The 22,894-nt window shown below is 37.5% G+C and overlaps 4 protein-coding genes across 5 annotated transcripts; 2 read left to right on the top strand and 2 right to left on the bottom strand.

Moving 5' to 3' along the window:
• Positions 1-2,386: 2,386 nt before the first annotated feature.
• On the top strand, positions 2,387-8,199 carry LOC113313134 (probable arabinosyltransferase ARAD1). Its single transcript, XM_026561859.1, has 9 exons — positions 2,387-2,936; positions 3,042-3,215; positions 3,775-3,932; positions 4,074-4,221; positions 5,759-5,874; positions 5,984-6,122; positions 6,797-6,907; positions 7,270-7,338; positions 7,966-8,199. The coding sequence occupies exons 1-9, from the start codon at positions 2,445-2,447 to the stop codon at positions 8,056-8,058; spliced, it is 1,500 nt and encodes a 499-aa protein (XP_026417644.1). The 5' UTR covers positions 2,387-2,444; the 3' UTR covers positions 8,059-8,199.
• Positions 8,200-9,038: 839 nt separating this feature from the next.
• LOC113312149 (uncharacterized mitochondrial protein AtMg00810-like) lies at positions 9,039-10,088 on the bottom strand. Its single transcript, XM_026560903.1, has one exon. The coding sequence runs from the start codon at positions 10,086-10,088 to the stop codon at positions 9,039-9,041; it is 1,050 nt and encodes a 349-aa protein (XP_026416688.1).
• Positions 10,089-13,953: 3,865 nt separating this feature from the next.
• On the top strand, positions 13,954-15,706 carry LOC113307653 (pentatricopeptide repeat-containing protein At3g21470-like). Its single transcript, XM_026556102.1, has one exon. It carries the CDS (start codon positions 14,001-14,003, stop codon positions 15,558-15,560), a length of 1,560 nt encoding a protein of 519 aa, XP_026411887.1. The 5' UTR covers positions 13,954-14,000; the 3' UTR covers positions 15,561-15,706.
• Positions 15,707-15,848: 142 nt separating this feature from the next.
• LOC113310054 (histone-lysine N-methyltransferase, H3 lysine-9 specific SUVH1-like) lies at positions 15,849-19,461 on the bottom strand. Of its 2 annotated transcripts, none has more exons than XM_026558609.1 (2): positions 16,885-19,461; positions 15,849-16,241 (listed from the first exon to the last, which is right to left on the bottom strand). In XM_026558609.1, the coding sequence occupies exon 1, from the start codon at positions 19,066-19,068 to the stop codon at positions 16,933-16,935; it is 2,136 nt and encodes a 711-aa protein (XP_026414394.1). In that variant the 5' UTR covers positions 19,069-19,461; the 3' UTR covers positions 15,849-16,241; positions 16,885-16,932. The 2 variants fall into 2 exon arrangements, with proteins under 2 accessions (XP_026414394.1, XP_026414393.1); XM_026558608.1 differs by having other exon boundaries at positions 15,849-16,186.
• Positions 19,462-22,894: the final 3,433 nt, after the last annotated feature.

The following is a 22,894-nucleotide window of genomic DNA, read 5'->3' as shown; positions in this document are numbered from 1 at the left end:
AAAAATATTAACTGTATATACAATCATGTACAAGGATCTTTTCTAAAGGTCTACTTGTTGATAGTATTAGGTTTTGTCTTATAGGTCAGAACAAAAAAGTTGGTGGTGTACCTGATACCCTCTCATTTTCAAATTCCTTTTTAAGTTTCCTAATATTTTCTTTGATATATATGATCAATTTTTTTCTTACTCCGAAAAGAAAAAAATGAACTTAAAATTTTAAGGCTATTTTGAAAATCAAAACTAGAAAATTTAGATCAAAAGTTAGAGGCATAGGAAAGAAAATCATGATATTTACACCAGAAAGCCTCAAACTTGAAGTGAGAAGAAGTTCTAGGAATGGAACGACATGTGTTAAGAAGGATGGACAATGATCACCGACAATTCTTGGAAAATTCGAAACAAAAGCATTTTGAAGGAAAAACACCGTTCAAGAGAAGTCTTCAGGATGTTTTTTTTTTCTGACTCTGCGTCTGGATCTGACTCGGTCCGAGTCAGATGTCGGACCGTTTGTTATTTAGTTTGAGTCAGATCTGACTCGCGACCTGACTGAGACCTAGACCCTGACTCAGACCCATTTAAGTCAGAAAATAAAATGCCCCTGACTCACGTATTTTTGAGTCATATGAGTTAAATCTGACTCAAAAAATAAACATATTGAGTCAAATCCAGACGAGTCAAGTGAATTCAACCAGATCCAAACAAGTCAGATTAGTCAATTCCAAAAAGATTCATATTATATGATGTCTTGTCTCAATTCAATTCTGGGTAGACCGCCCCAAAAACCATTCCAAAACCGTCATATGAGTGGGGAGGGTGGGACCCTCCCTCAGGGAGTTAGCAGAGGGCCCATTAAAGTGTGAGTTGAGTCCACCAACTGAGTCTGAGCGGTTTCGGGGGAGTTTAAAGGGCCGGTTTGTTTAGAATTTTTGTTATTTTTTTCGGTGTCCCAGAGGCCAGAGAGTAAGGGTGTGCATCAAATCCGGAATCGCGGATTTCATCCGCAACCGTCCGCAAAATTGCGGGTGAAAACTAATCCGCAAGAGTCTATGGGCCGGACACGGGTGAGTTCTCAAATCCACAAGGTTTGGCGGTTTGGTTGCGGTTGGTTTTGTAAATCCGCGGATTCACCTGCACCATTATGATTATCAAAGATTCTTCTTTCACAGGTCATGTATCCTTTCTTACTCTGCTACCTAAGGCAGACCCTTGTGAGTTTGAGACTTGCGACCATAACATAATGGAGAAAAAACTGAAGACCTTCTTCTGTAATCTTAGTAATAAGGATCGATATATTTAGCCTTTGAAAAGAAATTCAGTTTTCAAATCCCGCCTAAATCTCTCAAATCCACCTCTTATAAGAGCTATAATCCGGTAACAGTGACAAAACGAGTTCCTTTGTCCATAGATGGAAGATAATTTCCTTTAGGATGAGAATCACCACCACATCATTAATGGCATCACTAACTGCATTACCTGATTGCATCCAGGCACGACACTAGTGATGGCAAATAAATGTGTTCCTTTACTAAGCAAAAACAATTTGAGGGGTGATCAGTTAGTCCGTGTACAAGTTGAAATACCAAAGAAATCGAGCAATGAAGAAAGGAAGCTAATCGAAGAGCTTGCTGATCTTAACAAAGCTAAAATCCCGAATGCTAAAAGGTAATTATGGGGTTATATAACTTTCTTAATCTTTCTTCTGTTAGCTAGATAAATACGTGTTTATTTACAGACTCTTATAGGTTTTTCGCTTTTATAGCAGGAGGGCACTATTTTGGGAATTTTCAATCCATAACTATATTCATGCTAATACAAATAAGTGGTTTATCATAACTTAGTGATGGGATTGCAAGTTTCTCGATTTTTTGCTGATACCTGACTTGTGAGTTTTACACGGAAATGTTCTCAGTTAGTATCACATTGTCCAGTGAATAACATATCTGGTACGCGAAACTGAGTCGGACTTTCTAACAGTTAGACAGTTAAATTTTTATCTATTCTAAGAGATGGAATAATACTGCCCATCCATCAGGGTAACGTCTAATCATCATGATTAGATTAGTTTTTTTTTTCTTTTGAATAACCTGACAAAATCCGCGGTTAATTCGCATTCGGCCCGTATCATCCGCTGACCCGCAGATGTTAAATCCACGATTGATTGGGCCGGACACGGTTTGATTTTCCAAATCCGCAACTTTGAGGGATTGGACGCGGATGACCCTAATCCGCATCCGTCCGTCCGTTGCACACCCCTACTACCAGAGAGGGTCCAAACTACAAAGCCAAAGCCCGAAATCTGAATATCAGGCCCATAAAATAGATTTGGGTAATCGGGTTATATCGCAGAATTTGAGAGAGAATGAGAACAAAGCGTAAATTGACAAATCTCAGGGCTTCTACAAGTGAGAAAGAGAGTTTTCCAGTGAATCTCATACCTGTTAATGGCTGGGAAGTATCAAAGGGAGAGATCCTCATCTCCATTTTCTTCTTCTTCGACAATTTTTATATCAATTATCTCTCTTGCCGTTATAGTTTCTCTCTTCTTTATCTTCTCTTCCTCTCAAACAAGTTTTAATCGAAACACTTTACCTGTTTTTGAGAACCCTAAAATTAAACCCGAACTCTCCTTCGTTACTTCTCTTGAGAAATTTCTCACTTCCAGATCTCGAACTAAGAATCTACATGACGATACTGCTGTTGCTAATGAAGAATCTGTTAAAAAATTGGATGAGTTGATTTGGAAGAATGAAATGGAGAGAGTGCATGAAGATCAGTTTGATTCGGCTTCTTCAATATCAAATGTTCTGAAAGTTTATGTCTATGAAATGCCAGCCAAATTCACTTATGATCTACTATGGTTGTTCAGGAATACTTATAAAGATACTTCAAATCTCACTTCTAATGGAAGTCCTGTGCATCGTTTAATCGAGCAAGTAAGGATTTACTTGTTACTGAGTTGGATAATAGTTTTTTTTCTTTTTCTTTTTGAAAATTTATGAGATTTGATACTGATTTGTAGTGCCTAACGGTTGATGCAGCATTCTATAGATTATTGGCTATGGGCTGATTTGATTGCCCCAGAGTCAGAGAGGCGGTTGAAAAGTGTTGTTAGGGTTTATCGGCAAGAAGAGGCAGACCTGTTTTACATTCCATTCTTCACAACTATCAGCTACTTCTTACTGGAGAAACAGGAATGCAAAGCACTTTATAGGGTGTGGGCGCGTTTTCAAGGTTTTTCGATTTGTGATTTTATAGCAAGCCTTGCCATGTTTAAAATGCTTGTATGAAGTCATTTGAAATCCTAAATCATTGCAATTAGAAACGAAACTCAATGATGCAGAAAATGATCAATTACAACAGTTTGTTGAGTAGTTTATACATATGGATGCGCAAATTGTTGATTAACGTAGTATATGAATACTGTTCATTGCAAGAAAAGAACATATACTATTGAAACTATAAGCAACTAGTGAAGGTGAGTAAGCAAATGTTAAGTGCATGAATACAATAAGATGAAATACTCGATTTATGGAATGAATTTAGCATGTAGACTGAAATTTAAAATTTCACTTGTTTATCTACTAGTAATTAGGATTGCGATGGAGGATGAGAGCATAGTTTAGCCGCTTAGATATGGTTTCGTTGGGGTTGTTAGTTCTAACATTGTAGTAGGTATTTGTTGGTCTTTCTGTTGCTCTTTGTTTATTTCCTTACGTAATCTATTCCCAGGTATGATTTAAAGATCTTACCTCCAGCTTCTTATTGATGTAGGACGCGTTGAAGTGGATAACTGATCAGCCTGCTTGGAATAGATCTGAAGGAAGAGACCACATCCTTCCAATTCATCATCCTTGGTCTTTCAAGTCAGTTCGGAAATCTGTGAAGAAGGCAATTTGGATTCTACCCGACATGGATTCTACTGGGAATTGGTAACAACCTTGCCATAAGAATCATGCATAAACGCTTGGGAGTTTTTTTTTTTTTTTTTTGTTCTCCTTCTTCTTTTGTGCGGAGAAAGCGTGAAGGCAGCTTTGTCATTGCTGTTGAAAAAACTACTCGTGATATCGTAGGTACAAGCCTGGTCAAGTTTGGCTGGAAAAGGACCTTATTCTTCCTTATGTTCCAAATGTTGAGGTATGTGATGATAAATGTATGTCAGAGACCGAAAAATCGAGGAATACTCTACTATTTTTCCGTGGGAGGCTCAAAAGAAACGCGGTAAGAGCACTCCTTTGTACCTACCTCATAAGTTTCTTTTGCAGTGTGTTCTACAATAATATTATATTTTGGAAGGAAAAACTATGTCTTTTGATTTTACACTATGCAGCTCAACTGCATAGGGAGAGGGCAGTTACGCTGATGGTTGCATGTAATTTTAATTTTGAACACCCTTCAATAATTATTTACTCATAGGCACTTCAGATACGAATTTTTTACTCTGGAGCACACACGTGCTTTTGAGTAACTTCAACAGTTCGAGTGATGAATCTATAGATATCCATGTGGTGGGACCCCATCTAGATCTTGTATCTTCAGGCTGAAATACATCTGGTATGATCCTATGACTGAATCAGCCACAAGCTTAGATATTAGAGTGGGTGAAGTTTTCTTTTCCCGGTCTGATGGACAATCACCTTAATGAAGAGAATAATCCAGGCCTAAATAGAAAAGGATTGGATTTTATATATTTTTGTATAGAGCTTTGGACCTATGAATATCTGTTTAGAAATCAGGCTATATTGACATAGGTCATTAGATATTTTGAACCGGTTTTTATTATCCTCTGCAGTTTATGCCTCATCTATCATGCTAGATGGTGTTTTGCCTCATGTTCTGTTCCTTAGATCCGTTTCATTCCACTTCACATGTATTTTACTTAGTATTCTGGTAGCTCCTGGAACTGTAGTGCGAGTGTTGATATAGGATGCTGATGAGTTTTGAACTCAGGTTGTAGTAGGTGTCAGCATCCCGACAACTTTACCAGTCTACTATGGCTTCTACACTAGTTTACGAATTCTAAGCTGCCAATTAGCTGAACTTCTTTATCGAGAACGGTTAAAGCTGCTGCAGATGCCTATCTAATAGAGTGGTAAAGTTGTTGGGTGTTGATACCCATGACCTGAGTTCAAAATTCGTTAGCACCCTAATTCTCCATTACCTATGGCAAAATGAAATAGAGTAGTTGGTCTGTCACATCTGAAAGGCTTAAGTGTCTTATTTGCTGATAAAGCTGGTAGATGAGTTTGCACTGGTCCCTTTCCTTCAAATGTTCTCCTCTCAAGTAAAAGGGAAGGACTGGTAGTCTTGCTTTCACAAGCTTGCACTTTAGGCATATACTCCAATCTTCTTTGATATTAGTGTTGCCATTGGCAAACAGGATTGACTAGCTCCTTTTATATCTCCCTAATTGCTGGCTTACTAGTGATCGAACAACACAAAAAATCTTACTTTTTCTCGTTTGTTTCCTCTCATTTACTTGTAAGAAAGGCACAGACGGAAAAAAGTTGACCATGCTGTTGTCCGTATGTAAATTGTTGAATGGGAAGGCCTCCTCCTAGAGATGGGCCTGGACAGTTGAATTAGTTCCTTGCTTTAGTACTCAAAGGGATCGACTTTCTACTATCCTTCATTCCAGGGGTTAAGCCACATATTTTTTGATTACTTTTTTGTTGATTTGGTGATGATCCAACTAAGAAGAACTGATTCTGTTCTATCCATATTTCTAGTTCTGTAACAGTAAGATGTCTTATATCAGGGAGGAAAAATTCGAGCCAAACTAGGAGCAGAACTCAGTGGTGTTGAAGGTGTCGTTATAGAGGAGGGCACAGCTGGAGATTCAGGGAAGAAAGCAGCTCAGGAGGGTATGCGGAGGTAAGCCGTGAAATAACATAGAAGGATTATTTTTATATTTATTTCCTATTGTTGCTTCTTGAGGAGATTTTTTGAAAACCAAGTGACGTGTTTCTTTGTTGGACTTCAGGTCTATCTTTTGTCTAAGCCCTGCTGGAGATACTCCATCTTCTGCTAGATTGTTTGATGCTATTGTCAGTGGATGTATACCTCTGGTAATTAGTGATGAGTTGGAGCTTCCGTTTGAAGGACTACTTGATTATCGAAAGGTAGCTATTTTTAAGCGACATTCTTTGTTTGTATTTATCCATGTTCTCGAAATAGTTAAATGCAGTGCAGTGAGTAAATTCAGGTTATTTGTGGATATTATCCTACATAGTTTCAGACTTTCAGTCAAATATTTGGCTTGATAGAACACCGTAAATATCCAGGATTGCTTTCACGTAATCGATATGTTAATACTGTATAGGTTCTTTATAACTTTATATAGTACTTCTATCTGTACTTTTTTAGATTCTATATTTTGTAAAGCTTATTTGCAGGTTTAGCATGAAGTGAAGCTAATGGGATTTCCAAGGTAGCATAAAGGAATAAACTAACAGAAAACAGAACAGTAGAAAATCAAACTAGATGTCGACAATTTGAGTTTATGGCACGAAGCAAAAGTACCCTTTGGCAATCTGCCAATTATTTTTCTTAATCAATAATAAAAGTCTACCTAAAAACAGACTCAAAGAGCTGCTTATATACTAGAACAGAAAACCCCACGAGTTGAAAAAAAAAACACAATACTAATAATTTAGGACCGAAAACGCCCTTCTATAGAGTGAAACTAATGAATTCTAAACATATCAAATATGCGTGAAATGCCCCTGCATCAGAAGTCATAGATGGTCTGTAAAAATTGTAACTTGATTTCTGAAACTCTTTTTTCCACTTGCAGATAGCTTTATTTGTGTCATCAAGCGATGCTATTCAACCAGGGTGGCTGATAACATTCCTACAAAGTATCAAGCCTAGTAAAATCAAAGAGATGCGTATTAATATTGCCAAGGTTCGTACTGCCACAAGCTTGTGTCACCGCTTATTGTACTGCACACATCATATGAATTGGCCATGAATTTTGATTAATAAAATATATCCCTTTCTTTATGCCTTTATGCATTAGCTGAATCCATAGACTCACTTGTACCGTCTTAAAGTTGCTGTTTTGCATTCTAACTCTATTCTTCAAAGAATACTATTGATTAAACTTGGGTTTTTCATTTGGCTTGAAGTTGCTGTTTTTGCATTCTGACGGTTTCCCGTATTATGCAAAAGCAGATTATGTATTTCCTGAAAGAGCTATAGTCCTAGGACCAAACTTGGGATTTCCATTTATCTAAAGATTAACTTGTTACTGTCTCAAATTCGCAGCATATGAAGCATTTCCTGTATTCCCATCCCGCTCAACCTTTGGGCCCAGAGGATTTAACATGGAGAATGGTGTGTGATTCTCTTCTCCTGCAGGAACCAATTTATTTTATTTCTTTGATTTTAACTGATATAATTAGTGTTCTTCTTGTAATCACATTACATTCCAGACTTAAATTTCATAAATCCACCTAATCTCACTTCACTGAAGTTAATGTTGAGGTATAGGCTTTTGGGTTGTTCTTCACTATGAATATCAAATAGAATGTAGTCTTAACTTTAAGTTTTGTTTATTCAAGTCCTAAACTTCTAGGCTGGTTGCCTGTCTACCTTAGATTCCATTTGGTTCATGGTGTTGGAGCCTCGTATGTTGAGCAGAGTCTGGAAGGATACAAATTCTTTTGTCTAAAATCACTCGTACTAAGGGCCAGTTTAATTACTTACCCTCAGATCATGGCTTGAGTTGTTAAGTGTCCTCCTGATGCATCAAGCAGATTAGTCTCTGCGATGTTTTTGCACTAATGCTTCTCTTTTTGTTCGTTGCTTTCTGTCAGGGAAAAAAACAGTTCATCTATCTGCTTTTTTCTGTAATGATATATAAAACACTAGGAGAAGTTTTTCTTTGAACTTCTTATTATCTTAAAGGTCATCTGAAATCTACTTCTGAGATGCTTATATTTATCATCTTTGCCTGTGCAGCTTGCTGGTAAGGTTTCAAACATCAAGCTGCATATCCGTAGATCACAGCGCGTAGTGAAAGAATCAAGGCGCTTGTGCACGTGTGAATGCTGACCAGCAGCAAATATCACAACTCTCTTCTAATTCTGGCTCAAGCTAAAGACCATCAAGAGCACCACTTGTTCTGCTTTTCCTTTTCATCTATTATTGGAACTGGATTTACTCCAATTTTTCCATCAAAAAAAAAAAAAAAAACAACTCTCTTCTAATTCTGGCTCAAGCTAAAGACCATCAAGAGCACCACTTGTTCTGCTTTTCCTTTTCATCTATTATTGGAACTGGATTTACTCCAATTTTTCCATCAAAAAAAAAAAAAAAAAAGAGACGAAGATCTGCTCCAATTTGTTTTTAAAGGTTGTTTGTTTCGTGTTTCCTTGTTGTTTGTGATTAAATATAACAAGAATAGTGTAAGTCAATTATTCCAATGAATCTATTCAACCACATTTGCTATCTGGTATGTTCTCAAGTTATTCAACCAACTTGTTCAAAACTTCTGACCACAAACGCAGCATCAAAATTCCTTGGAAATTCAAGTTTGAAAATCCTGATCATGGTACTGTGAGGGGGTTGTCCTATAAATGAAAGAACCTTTGCCTGTTATTTTACCTATGCATTAATGAACCGATTTCTGGTAGGATTAGCTGGAAATGTGATCAAAACTTGATACTTGTGTAAGAACTGTGTTTGTATTCAATGAATGTTAATTTTACAATAGTACAGGACTGAGTCTTATATAGACGCACAGACTCAACTACAAAACAAATATTACAGGAGGTGACTGATATATTACAGGCGGTGAATGACAGACTGTAATTAAAGTAACAGATGTAACAAAAACTAAATCATGTGGCTATGATTAACAGTAAGAAAGTAGTCCGTATAGAGTACGGATGCTTGACTCAGTCTAACATCCCCCCTCAAACAGATGCACATACAACATGCATCAGTTTGCCCTTCAATAAGCTAAACTGTGACTTTGACAATCCTTTGGTAAATAAATCTGCGATCTGACTGAGAGTATGAATATAGGAAACCTACAGAAAACCAGAACTAACCAGATCACGAATCATATGGTAGTCTACTTCAATATGCTTTGTGCGGGCATGGAAAATTGGGTTTGCAGTGAGACTTCCTGCACCAAGATTGTCACAGTATAAACGACAAGGGAGAGATAAGTAGACGGATAGTTCTTCAAATAAGCAAGAAAGCCACAATATTTCAGCAGCTGCATTTGCAAGACCTCTGTACTCAGCTTCTGTGGAAGAGCGAGAGATTGTGTGTTGTTTCTTTGAAGACCAGGACACTAAGTTGCCACCCACAAACACACAATAACCTGATGTAGATTTGCGTGTATCAGGACATCCAGCCCAGTCACTGTCACAATAAGCAGTGAGAGTGGAACAATCACCATCTTGTAAAGTAATGCCTTGACCTAAAGAACCTTTAATATATCGGAGAATTCTTTTGGCCAGCTGTAGATGAATATCAGTAGGCCTGTGCATGAATTGGCTCACATAGTTAACTGGAAAACTAATGTCAGGCCTGGTGAGAGTTAAATATTGAAGACCACCCACTAAGCTTCTGTAAGAAGCAGCATCTGACAATAGAGTTCCATCAAAAGCAGACACCCTTGGACCTGAACCAACTGGCGTTTTGCAAGGTTTACACCCAATCATATCATGTTTTCGAAGTAAATCCAAGGAATACTTATTTTGAGTAAGAAGCATTTTGTTAGCTGAAGAGTCAAAAACAGCTTCAATACCCAAAAAATAGTGTAGAGGACCAAGATCTTTCATTGCAAACTCTGACTTCAAGGAAGTAATAAAGGAAGTAAGTAGAGAATCTGAAGTACCAACAAGAATAATATCATCAACATAGACTAGGAGAATCATCCTCTCAGAATTCTTGTGATAAATGAACATGGAACTATCACAACTAGAGTTCTTGAAACCACTTTTAATAAGATACCCACTGAATCTGTCATACCAGGCCCTAGGAGCCTGTTTAAGTCCATACAAGGATTTCTTAAGTTCACATACATGAGTAGGATGATCTGGATCAACAAAACCAGGAGGTTGCTCCATATAAAAATTTTCTTTTAAATGCCCATGTAAAAACGCATTGAATGGTAGTTTCTAAGGATTTCTTTTAAATGCTCATGCTCTACTTATTTGAGATTGCTAAGCTCAAAACACATCTAATGGTAGTTTCTTTAACTACAGGGCTAAAAGTCTCATCAAAGTCAATACCATCCACTTGATGATAGCCCTTAGTAACTAATCTAGCTTTGTGTTTATCTATGGTACCATCAGCATGTAATTTTGTTTTATAAACCCATTTACAACCAAGTACATTCATAGAGGGATGATATGGAACATGAATAAAAGTGTCATTCTCATGGAGAGCAGTATATTCATTCTTCATGGCATTAAACCAAACTGGTAACTTACTTGCTTCTTTAAAAGTTTTGGGTTCAGAAGGTGATTGAAGTAAAGTAGCAAGTGCAACAGAGACAGGATGTTTCAGTGTACTATTTGCTACAAAATCCTTAGAAAGAGGTTCAGGAACATGAATACCTGACTTAGATCTTGTATGCATTCCTGAAGGAGCTGGAACAGGAGCAAATGATGTTAGATAATTCATGTGAAGCAGTATCAACAGTACCAGTTGACTCAGCTATGGTAGGATCAACAGTACCAGTTGACTCAGCTGTGGTAGGATCAACAATGATAGTTGACTCATCTGATATGGAAGCAACAGTAGCAGTTGACTCAGTTGTGGTGGGATCAACAGTACCAGTTGACTCAGCTGATATGGAAGCAACAGTAGCAGTTGACTCAGCAAATGGAAACTTAGTTTCATCAAAAACAACATGAGTAGTGACATATATCCTATGAGTGCGCAAGTCCATACATCTGTACCCCTTATGATGAATATTGTATCCCATAAACACACAGGTAGCTGATTTGGGCTGAGCTTATCTTTCCTATAAGCTGCCAAGTTTGGATAACATAAACACCCATACACTCTAAGAAGAGAATAATCTGGTCTACACTTGTATAGCATTTCATAAGGAGATTTAAAGTCAAGGAGCTTACTGGAAAGTCTGTTGATAAGAAACACAGCTGTTAAAAAAGAATCAAACCAAAACTTCTTTGGAAGAGAAGCATGAAAAGATAAAGTATTCCCCATCTCTGTGACATGTCTATGTTTCCTCTCTGCTGAACCATTTTGTTGATGAAGATAAGGACATGAAATTCTTAAGGAAATACCACTAGAATCAAGAAAGTCTCTAAATGGTCCTTTAACAAGCTCAAGAGCACCATCACACTGAAAGTTTTTTATCTTAACAGTAAAAAGATTCTCAATAAGAGACTTGAACAACTTAAAGCAATGAACACTGTCTGATTTATTCTTCATTGGATAAATCCATGAAAATTTTGTACAATCATCAACAAACAGAATATAATACTTGTATCCCAGATGACATTGTACAGGAGCAGGGCCCCAAATATCACAGTGAACCAACAGAAAAGGTAGACTAGAATTATTACCAGTGGCATGAAAAGGTAAACATTTATTCTTAGCCAACTGACAAGATCCACAAATAGAAGTACATTTTGTAGATAGTTTGATAGCAGTACTGGTGTCAAGCTTATGGAGAATCTTCTGAGCAGGATGGCCTAGTCTTGAATGCCACAAAGTTGAAGAAGCTGCTAAAGTAATAAAGGCAGTACTATGAGGAGAAACAGTTGGTTGTTGAGTAATAGTATTTGAAGTAGATTTTCCAGATATTATGGGATATAGTCCATGTTGCATCCTCCCTCTAGCAAGAATAAGGTGGCTCCTCAATGACTTTATTTCATATCCCCAAGGATATAACAAGAAAACACAGTTATTTTCCTTAGTAAATTGAGCAACATGCATTAAATTGTGTTGCAAATGAGGAACATAAAGTACTTTCTGTAGATTAAACTGCTTAGATGGAGTAGATAAAGTTGAAGAACCTACTAAAGATATAGGAAGTAACTTACCATCTCCAACCATAACTTGTTCAGTGCCAGAATGAGCAGAAGTATTCTGTAAACTGAAGCATCATTTGTCATGTGGCTAGAAGCTCCTGAATCGGGTATCCAAACTGGTCCTGAGTGAGTATGACTCCAATATCCTCCACTCTCATAAGCAATATCATTAGGAAATTGGCCATTATAATCAAACTCATTAGAAAACCAAGGAGAAGAAGTATCACTCCCTGCATTAAGATCAAGTCCAAGAAAAGCCTTCTGAGGAGGAGTTAAACTGTTTCTTGAAGGAGCATATCGAAATCTACACCGATTACCTTGATGACCTTGTTTATGACATATCTGACAAGGAATGGATCCATAATCGATAACTTGCTTTCGAGCAGGATTAAACTCAGTTTTTCGAAAACCAGGAGGACAAGTTGGTGTAGAAGATGGAGACGATGATGATGAAGGTGATACATGTGATGTAAATGAAGGTGTAGGTTTTCGAAAATTAGAAGTATAAGGAGAAGGTTGTTTCTTCACAAAGAAAGCAGAGTTTGTTGGATCTGAAATTAGTGTAGAGAAGGAATCTGAATCTTGTTCTTTCAAGAATTGCTCATGACTAAGAAGACGAGACCGAAGTTCAGAGAAAGATAACGGAGGCTCTCTGTTTTGAACACTAACAACAAATTGAATAAACTCTCGACCTAGACCATTAAGAATATACATTACTAGATCAGAGCACTGGTTCACCAATTTCTGCTAAAGAATCTGAAATTGTCTTGATTTGATGAAGGAAATCATAAATTGTTCACGAGCCTTTCTTGATTGAGTGAAGTTGAGATCTCAACAAAGACTTACGAGCAAGAAATTGATCACTGAAAAGTTTCGCCAAATGCATCCATTTTTCTCTGGCTGTGTTTTTACCAAGCAATTCAGAAGAGAACGATCTAGCTACTGCAGCGTTAATGCAAGATCCAACAAATTTATCAACTTGTAACCACTCAAGATAGTTTGGATTTGGTGTTTGAGTGTTGTTGATCATCACCATAGGAGATTCAGGTGGAACAATTCCATCAACAAAACCATAAAGGTTTGTACAGATAAGAATGGAAGAAATCTGATCTTTCCATACAAGATAATTTGAGCCATCTAATTTATCAGAAACAAAATTATTTATGTTTTGAAAAGGAATTGTAAATCTTGGCTGAAAAACAAACTGATTGTAGAAGGAAGACTGTAATGGAGGTTGTTGTGGTTGTATTTGAGGTTGTTGTGTTTGAAATTGAGGGAAGTAAAAACGATGAAGATTTTGAGAAAGTAATGTATGTTGTGGAATCTGTATTGGTGTGTGATGAAGATGTTGTTGTTGTGGTGTATTAAAAGGCGGTCGTGGTGATGATTGTTGAGTTGCAGATGGTGGTGGTGGTGGTGGTTGAGATGAAGAAGAAGAAGGTAAAGAATTTGGTTGTTGAGGTTGTGGTGATGATAATGGTGGAAACAGCTGTGAATTGTTGATGTTTAGTGTGTTGTTGTTGACAGCGGAAGATGATGTGGTGTTTCGTTGAGTGGTTCTCACCATTTTTAGGGTTAAGTTGCAGGTTTAATGGTGATTTGAAGGTTGTTACAGGTGAGGATCAGAGAGAAGTTGAAGTTCCCTTTTTGGTATCTGATACCATGTAAGAACTGTGTTTGTATTCAGTGAATGTTAATTTTACAATAGTACAAGACTGAGTCTTATATAGACGCACAAACTCAACTACAAAACAAATATTACAGGAGGTGACTGATATATTACAGACGATGAATGACAGACTGTAATTAAAGTAACAGCTGTAACAAAAACTCAATCATGTGGCTATGCTTATCAGTAAGAAAGTAGTCCGTACAGAGTACGGATGCTTGACTCAGTCTAACAACTTGATAGTAAGATATTCCCGAGAGAAGACTGAACTTCACAGTTTAGCAATTCAGTAGAATCAGCAGCTCATGCAGTCTTCGGCTGGACTCATAAGAAGCTTCATCTCTCAAGGGTCACACAAGGAAGCCCTTCTCCTCTATTCTAAAGTCCGACCTGAAAAAACCCACCAACTTGTAGAAGTAATTCCTTTACTTCTTAAAGCTTGTGCTTCCCTCTGTTTGCTTCACCATGGAAAAACTTTACACGCTGAATCAATCAAAAATGGTATCGATTCTAATGTCTTTGCAGGAACTACACTGATAAATATGTACTCTAAATGTCATGTAATATTTGATTCGCGTAAAGTTTTCGATGGAATGCCTGATCGGAATGTAATCACTTGGAATGCCATGATAGGTGGGTATTCGAGAAATGGTGATATGGGTTCTGCTTCATTTCTCTTTCAACAGGTGAACAATCGTACTTCGGTGACTTGGTCTGAAATGGTTAATGGTTTTTCAAAGAATGGCGATACTGTTTCTGCAAGGCGTTTCTTTGATCAGACTCCGCTTGAGATGAGAAGTGTAGTAACTTGGACTGTAATGGTAGACGGGTATGTAAGTAATGGGGAGATGGAATCTGCAAGGACTTTGTTTGAACAAATGCCTGAAAGGAACTTCTTCGTCTGGTCATCGATGATATCTGGGTACTATAAGAATGGTCTTATGCAAGAGGCTAAATCTATTTTTGATAAGATTTCTGTTCGAAACTTAGTGATTTGGAATGCGTTGATTTCTGGGTATGCTCAAAATGGGTTCTCCGAGGAAGCGCTCAAAGCATTTCAGAGAATGCAGGATGAGGGGTTTAAACCTGATGAATTTTCAGTAGCAAGCGCCTTATCTGCTTGCGCTCAGTTGGGTTCGTTGGATTGCGGCAAAAGAGTTCATGATTTGATTAAGCGAAATGGTATCAAGTTAAATCAGTTTGTTGTGAACGGATTAGTGGATATGTACGCGAAATGTGGAGACATTAGTAATGCAAAGCGCATATTTGAGAGGATGAGTTCTAGAAATGATGTCTGCTGGAATGCAATGATCACAGGCCTTGCTGTCCATGGGCGAAGTAGAGAGGCTCTTGAACTTTTTAGCCAAATGGAGGAATCAAGTGAGAAGCCAAATTCGGTTTCCTTCCTTTCTGTGCTCTCAGCTTGTGCGCGTGGGGGGTTCACTGATGAAGGATTACAAATTTTCTCAAAGATGAAGGAGAAATATGGCTTAGAACCGGGAATTGAACATTATGGGTGCTTGGTTGATCTTTTGGGACGCGCAGGGCGAGTAAATGATCCTTATGATTTGATCAAGACCATGCCTGTGAAGCCAGATGATGCAGTTTGGGGAGCTTTGCTTGGAGCTTGTAGGATTCATTCTGATACGAAGATAGCAGAGAAGGTGGAGGAAGTCGGTTTATTAGATCAGAATCAGCGTGCTGATGATGACGCACATTATGTGATATTATCCAACATATATGCTGCATCAGATGGATGGGAGAACGCAGAAAAGATGAGGGTGATAATGGCCAAGGGTGGAACCCAAAAAACTGCTGGGCGCAGTTCAGTCATGCTTGGGGAGCACTATAGCAGCCTTGTATAGAGTTTTCCCTGCCATAACCTAAGAAGAGGATACTCACAAAAGCTCCCCCAACCATATTAATATTAACCCAGAGTAATTTAACCTCATAAATCATCTTCCATCTTGTGTATGACCATTTTCACTTGTACCTTTTACGTTCTAAAACAAATGCCACCATCTATTTCACCATCTATTTCACGAAGATTGGATCGAGAACGAATCCCATGTTTTCAAATAAATGACGAGAATCAGTCCTCTCTACCTTTTCTTGGATTATAAGCAAAGCTGAAAGGCCATCCTTGCATCGGATAGAGAATCAAGCAAAAGTGTAATAAAAACGAAGCAACTTAAGTTTAAAACAACACAAATACAACAACCGGAAACACATCAAAGATCCGATAACTTAAAAGCCGTCGGTGTACTGATTGATACAAGATACATTAGGAGAACCCCTTGGACCGATTCATACAAGTTTTATTACAGGAACCCTTTACACTGTTGTTCCATAACTTGATCTGTAGCTGCAAAATTTGTACCCCTCTCTCCAAAATAGACCAAAAAAAAAAGAAAAAGAAGAGGAATATTACAACAAAAAAAGCCCTGGGTACACTGTATCCTGTCCAAGTCTCGTCCTCCAGCATGAAGAACTGAATAAAAAGAGAGGAAATTGTCACATACTCCCTCCGTACCTAATTAGATGACCTATACCATAAGTGGAGTGATAGATTATTATTATTATAAGAAATATGTAAAATTTGATAGCCATATTTATATTCATTAGATAGGTGTTTTAAAATGCTTTCCGATGATACAAAATTTACGAAAATCCGTTGTATAGTTTGGGAGATAAATCATTTCTAAATTTACTAGTAAATTTTAACTAGGTCATCTAATTAGGGACGGAGGTAGTATCATCCTATTAGACATACAAATGCCACATTCTGATATCAACTTAACATGTAAAGTCAATTTCAAGATGAACTACCAAGCTTCATTATAGAAGTAATGAAGTTAATAAAGGAGAACGCGAATCTGCATAACAACACTGCATCTACATGGGTAGATATGCAGACAATGGGAACATATGGAATCCTCATAACTAAACAAACGAGAAAATTTGTAGTTTTTTCCGACTTTTAACTCGTATTACGAGTTAACGTATAACTAATCACGAACCTTTGTTAAGCTACTACATCATAGTTTCTAAGGACCCAACAAGCTTCTAAAAATTCAATAGAACACAAAAGAAATTCTAAATAATATAATGCATGGAATGGTGAAACTCAACACGAAAAGATGAGCAAGAAAGCAATGATGCAAACAGAAAGATGTAAATACCACTCACCCTGTAGTGTGCTCTGGAGTTCAAGTTCAGCTTTCTGTTTCTAAGCTGCTAGCCAAAAAAACCTCTGCATTTTGGTGATTTACATAAGCATTCTCTCCTACCAGAATTACCATTGCTACCCGGGGCAGGCCCATAATCAAATGTCAACTCTGTCATTGGGGGAATGTGTTTGATCGCATAAAACACAATATGCGGACAACTTTCATCATTATGGTCGTACAAGACTGGCTGCCAAAATAGGTTGGGGGAGCAACTATGGTTTATGAACCGAGCTACGTTCCCGAAGCTCTTTGAGCTTATTCTTAGTGATAATGGGGAGCTAGATACCTCATCTGGATCAGTAGGTTTCTCTTCTTCTAGTATCTCAGGTAAGTAATTCCATTTGAAATTCTTGTCAAAAGAACGAGCAGCGTTAAAGATATACTCATCATCTTCATCCACATCTACTCTGCTCAGCTCTACAACCTGACCCGCATATTCACATACAAACGTACCGGCACGAATAGGATCCCAAGACCGCAGACCCCAACCCTTACCTTGAGTCTTAAATACCTCCAATTTGATTTTCAAGCCATTTTGAGACACTTGGTTTTTACAATTAGGGTAGCACAGGCACGAGGGACCACATTCATGAACAAAGGGACTTCGAATCACAAGAACCCCGTTGGAAATATATGGGAGATCACCATTGTTTTTTATCACACAAGAACAATTTGGATCACCAGGGGCACAAGAACTTCGACAGTTGCACCCAATCGAAGGTTGCATCGAGTTTATTGGTTTTGAATACTTAATAGTAGGAACATATGTAAAATGTGCCGGGCCCTTCTCAGCATCCACATCATTCACAAGGCAAACTGGTACCTTTTCTGTACCAGAGGTCAAGTCTGGCAGTATAACTCCAGGCCTGGAGACTGTATTATCCCTCCAAAGCTGTATTGATTTCCAAAGCATAAATGCCTCAGGCTGCCCAGGTACTCTGACCAATTTATACTTGAAGACATTGGTTCCCGCCTTCCCTTTCTCCGTCCATGACTCTTGAAGTCTATATAGACCATCATATACATATATCCTGGCAGAAACATTTCCCACATCCTTCATACCTCGAATAACCCTTACGTCATTACCTCTGCGCAAGCTTCTCTCCAAAGCAAGATTTCCCCTTTCGAGCTTCTGATCTGATGCTTCTTTTCCTTCTTTCTTGTTAGCTGCACCACCTTGTCCGCTGTAAATTAATACATCACCATACTCAGCATCATCTTCATATCCTCCAGACGATACAATACTCACAGCCAAAGTTTCATCTTCTTGATCAATTTTAAGACTCATGTAATCAATCCCAGCCATAACAGGAGCATGCAAACCCACCAAACACATTTCCATCCTAAAAAAGTATATGTCTCCTATCTCAACACCAGGAACAATTCCTACAATCTTCTTTGCATTTGTCCGAAGCCCATAATTAAACATTAATGTCCCTGCCTTTAAATCCGCCCGTTTTATACCCACTGTTACTTCTTTTGCATCTTCTATCTGGGCAAGTTTCCGTCTCAGTGCATCAAATTTCAATAGAAGGTCATTAACAGTCTCTCGATCTCCATTAGCTGGTACCATAAACTTGAGATCAGGGTTAGGCTTTATTTTCTTAGGCCGGGACCTAGATCTCTGACTGCTCCCACTTTCTAGAATATCCATACTGCTCAAATAGTTAGCTGTTCTTTTCTTACTATTACTATACCCATCTTCTTCAGATTCTGATATTACCACAACAGAATCACCTCTAGTGCTTGAACTCTTTCTCGACCGTGTAGTATCACCATTCTCTGCATTATATCTAGGTGCAGGAGGAGGTGTATAATACGAAGGCGAAGCCCCGTTATCAACATTATTATTGTAACCAAAACCACTACCACCATCTTGATTTGCAGTTCCATTATTCTGGTTGTTTTGGGGGTAATTTTGTTCAGAGGTTCTTTGAGGTTCTGAAGGATTAAAAAAAGGGTAAAATGGAGAATAACCTTGAGGAAAAGGACCAAAAGGGGGTGCATAAACAAATGGAGGTGGAGTTTGATACCCTAATGGTGGAGCTGGAAACCAAGGTACTAAACACCTTAATGGCCTTACATCTATCACCTGTGACTTATCATAACCACTTGAAGACGAACCCACTTCTGTTTGTTCCATCTTTAACTCAACAATTACTAGTTTTTACTCAAACTTAGAAACCAGAAATGAACCCTAAAAACAACATGCAACTGCATACAACAACAACAACTAGTACGACAATTACAGACAAAAATAAATTGAGTTCTTACCAACAAATTTAGTTACAGTCTCTGAGCTCAACACATTGAAGATCGAGGAATAGAGAAGATCTAGAACAACCTTAAATGTTTTTTTTTTTTTTCTTTAAGACGAGAGACTGATGAGATCAAGATGAGAAGTTTTTGTTGAGATCTGGGTGTGTATCAGTACTCTCTCTGTCTGTAAGTTAAGCTCCTCTACTCAGGAGCTTGAAAGAATCACTCAGAGAGACAAATTTGATGACCTTTTTAGTAACTTGTTTCTGAAAGGGATTTTAAAGATCGCTGTAATAAATGAATTCTATTCATATGACTATTTTCCATTAATAGAATACCGTTGGATTGTATCTAGAGATCTCCGTCTAGAAAGGAAAGCAAGGGTGCAGGTATTCCAATTTTGACAGTGTTTGCCAATGCGAAATGTGGTAAAGGTTCCTAATGCGGTACACGTGCTTACGCAACCCACAAAGTATAGCTACAGGGATTAAAGTAGTAGCCTGTATTTTACAAGTGTGTAGTGTGTCGTATTGAAATCTGCAACAACAATCGTTTATTCCAAATCAAGATTTATTCGGATATGGGGTACAATATCTGTTTCTGAAAAGATTTGGGTATTGTAATTAGTATTTCATATTTTCAATGGAAAAATGATACTATTTGTGTTTTCAGGTTTTAAGATTTGCATTTTTAATATTTTTTTTTTATTGTTCATGATTATTTCGTATCGTGTTGTAGTTGTATTTATATTCACCACTAGTGCGATTTCCTACAATCCTCAGACGTTTCAACTGGAATGGTGGATATATTCAAGTGTATCTTCGAAGATAATTAATTCGATGTGACGATGATCAAGATTCAATTAAACAAGATCAATGGATACTGGAATTGGTTATGATAATAATACTTAGTGCAAATTATCCTTTTTATAAAGGATTTTCTCATAATGAAAAAGAAAAAATTCCAAATGGTGGATGCAGAATCAAAACATTGCTCCTCCAATGGCATTGATTACTTTTATGATCAACAATTATGTACGTTTATTATATTACAATCCCTACGTTGTTGTAATATTTTGTTTTTGTAATTTTATGTTTATTTATTTGATGTGCAAATTAGAGCGGACGCTGTAATTTTTGGGCGTTCTTGTATATACCCATAGAAATACTAATAATACCAATTAGTTATGTTGGTTATAGTTTTTTCAAGATGAAAGTCCTAAGATTATTTGAATTTGTTTATACGTATTGTTAGAGCATTGTTCGGTCGAACTCGCATGCGTTGCTATCTCAAGCATGTTTGTCAATGTTAGTGATCAAAACTATATGTCTTGATTTCTAATTTACTTATGACTAAGTCTCGGTCTAGGATAGTCAGGTATAGTTGAGCTCCAGACTCCATGGCGATTATCTTACGAAGACGAAGAACTACTCAAGGAACCAGTGGAACTTCATCCGACCAAAAGGTATGTGGAGACTTGAACTCATCTGTCACTTAAAAGTCTATCTACTCTATCTCCTACTCTTGAGACAAAAGTCGTATAAGTATGATAGTTTTCATACATACACATTTGCTATTTCGAGTCGAGTTTACTCGCCTATCTTTTTCTTGAAATATGTGTTGGTAAGCTTTGCTTTAACCATTTTCATCTTTACCTGTGACGAAAGTCATGATGACGTTTCAATCTTGAAAATAGCTTTGATGACGATAGTCGATTCTCTTTGTCTAACGACTATTATAACATTATAGAAAATTTTTTCAATGATTGAAATGTAGAGTTGAGATTACCAACTATGGATATAAGCATATATAATGTGCTCGCACATTAGTGTATAAATCCATGTGTCGGAAACCAAGTGCGTGCATATGTATGCATGCGGTATTGGTGAAGGAGACAGGTTAGGTACGCATACCCGTACGCGTACTGGTGGAAGTTTTCATAACGAAAATTTCTGTTGTAGTTTGTGAAGTTTGCAAACTGAAAACCAGTCACCTTGGGTACGCATACCCGTACGCGTACCCATGGAAGTTTTCGAACCGAAAATTTCTGCCGAGTTTGTAAACTCAAATTCGGTAGCTAAGGTACGCATACCCGTACGCGTACCCAAGCTGGTTATTTCTCAAATCGGTAGTTTCATGAACTTAAACAATAAATCAATAAGGAATGCAATCTTTGCAAACCGTGGCTATATTGTTCATGAATTGATTCAAGTGAATCAAACCGATTTTGTTTCAATTGTGTCTATGTATAAAGATCGAAGCAATTGAACAATTCTTGAACTAGTTCTTATGAATCATTTGAACTAGATATGAGAAAAATGAATACGGTTAATATGAAAGTGCTCATATGGCTAACAATTGGTTAACTATTTGTGAACCAACCCAATGTACACGTTTAGGTACGGTTACTCAAACCTAAATGAATACATTTCATTTGTGTGTGAGACAAGCTAAGTGAATGCAATCTTTGCAAACCGTGGCTATATTGTTCATGAATTGATTCAAGTGAATCAAACCGATTTTGTTTCAATTGTGTCTATGTATAAAGTTCGAAGCAATTGAACAATTCTTGAACTAGTTCTTATGAATCATTTGAACTAGATATGAGAAAGATGAATACGGTTAATATGAAAGTGCTCATATGGCTAACAATTGGTTAACTATTTGTGAACCAACCCAATGTACACGTTTAGGTACGGTTACTCAAACCTAAATGAATACATTTCATTTGTGTGTGAGACAAGCTAAGTTTCGATCTAATGGTTGAAAGATATTAGCTTGGATAAGTCAGGTTTTTCATGTAACGGTGAATATTGAATGCTTTGTTACCAAGGTAACTAAGATTGCAAACCCTGGTTTGAAAACTATATAAGGGAGACGTCTAGCAACTGGAAAAGCTAATCCCCGCACCTCCTGTGTGATACTAGTTGGTTTTCTAGAGTCGATTCTCCTTTAACCGTAGGTTTCTTCTCGAGACCCTGTCGGTTAACGACTTAAAAGACTTCATTGGGATTTTGAAGCCAGACGAATCTACTTCTCTTGTAGTTGAGCGATCTGATCTTGCCATTTTCTATCGTACGAGTTCAATTGAAATAATTGACTTGAGATTCTATCTCCGATAGGGCAAGATAAAAAGAAATCACAAACATCTCCGTGTCATCGTTTGTGATTCCACAATATCTTGTTTCGCTACCATACGATTTAGATTATTGTGAGGTGATTGATGATACTAGGCTGTTCTTCGGGAATATAATTCCGGTTTATCAATTGGTTCATGTTCACCTTGATTTCTATCAAAAGACGGGACAAACTTGTAGGTTTATCTGTGGGAGACAAATTTATCTATCATCATAGAATTTTCTGTGTGATACAGATTTGTTTATTGAAGTCTTCGACTTTGGGTCGTAGCAACTCTTGGTTGTGGGTGATATCAACTAAGGGAATCAAGTGCGTAGTATCCTGCTGGGATCAGAAACGTAAGGAGCGCAACTATACCTTGAATCAGTGTGAGATTGATTAGGTTTCAACTACAGTCCAGACCGAAGTTAGTTTGTAGTAGGCTAGTGTCTGTAACGGCTTAATACAGTGTGGTGTTCAATCTGGACTAGGTCCCGGGGTTTTTCTGTATTTGCGGTTTCCTCGTTAACAAAAATTCTGGTGTCTATGTTATTTTTATTCCGCATTATATTTTATTATATAAATTGAAATAT

Source organism: Papaver somniferum, chromosome 9 (assembly GCF_003573695.1).
Source record: "Papaver somniferum cultivar HN1 chromosome 9, ASM357369v1, whole genome shotgun sequence".
Classification (NCBI taxonomy): Eukaryota; Viridiplantae; Streptophyta; class Magnoliopsida; order Ranunculales; family Papaveraceae; genus Papaver; species Papaver somniferum.
The sequence above is the reverse complement of the archived record's forward strand: the minus strand, read 5'-3'. Positions and strand labels throughout refer to the sequence as shown.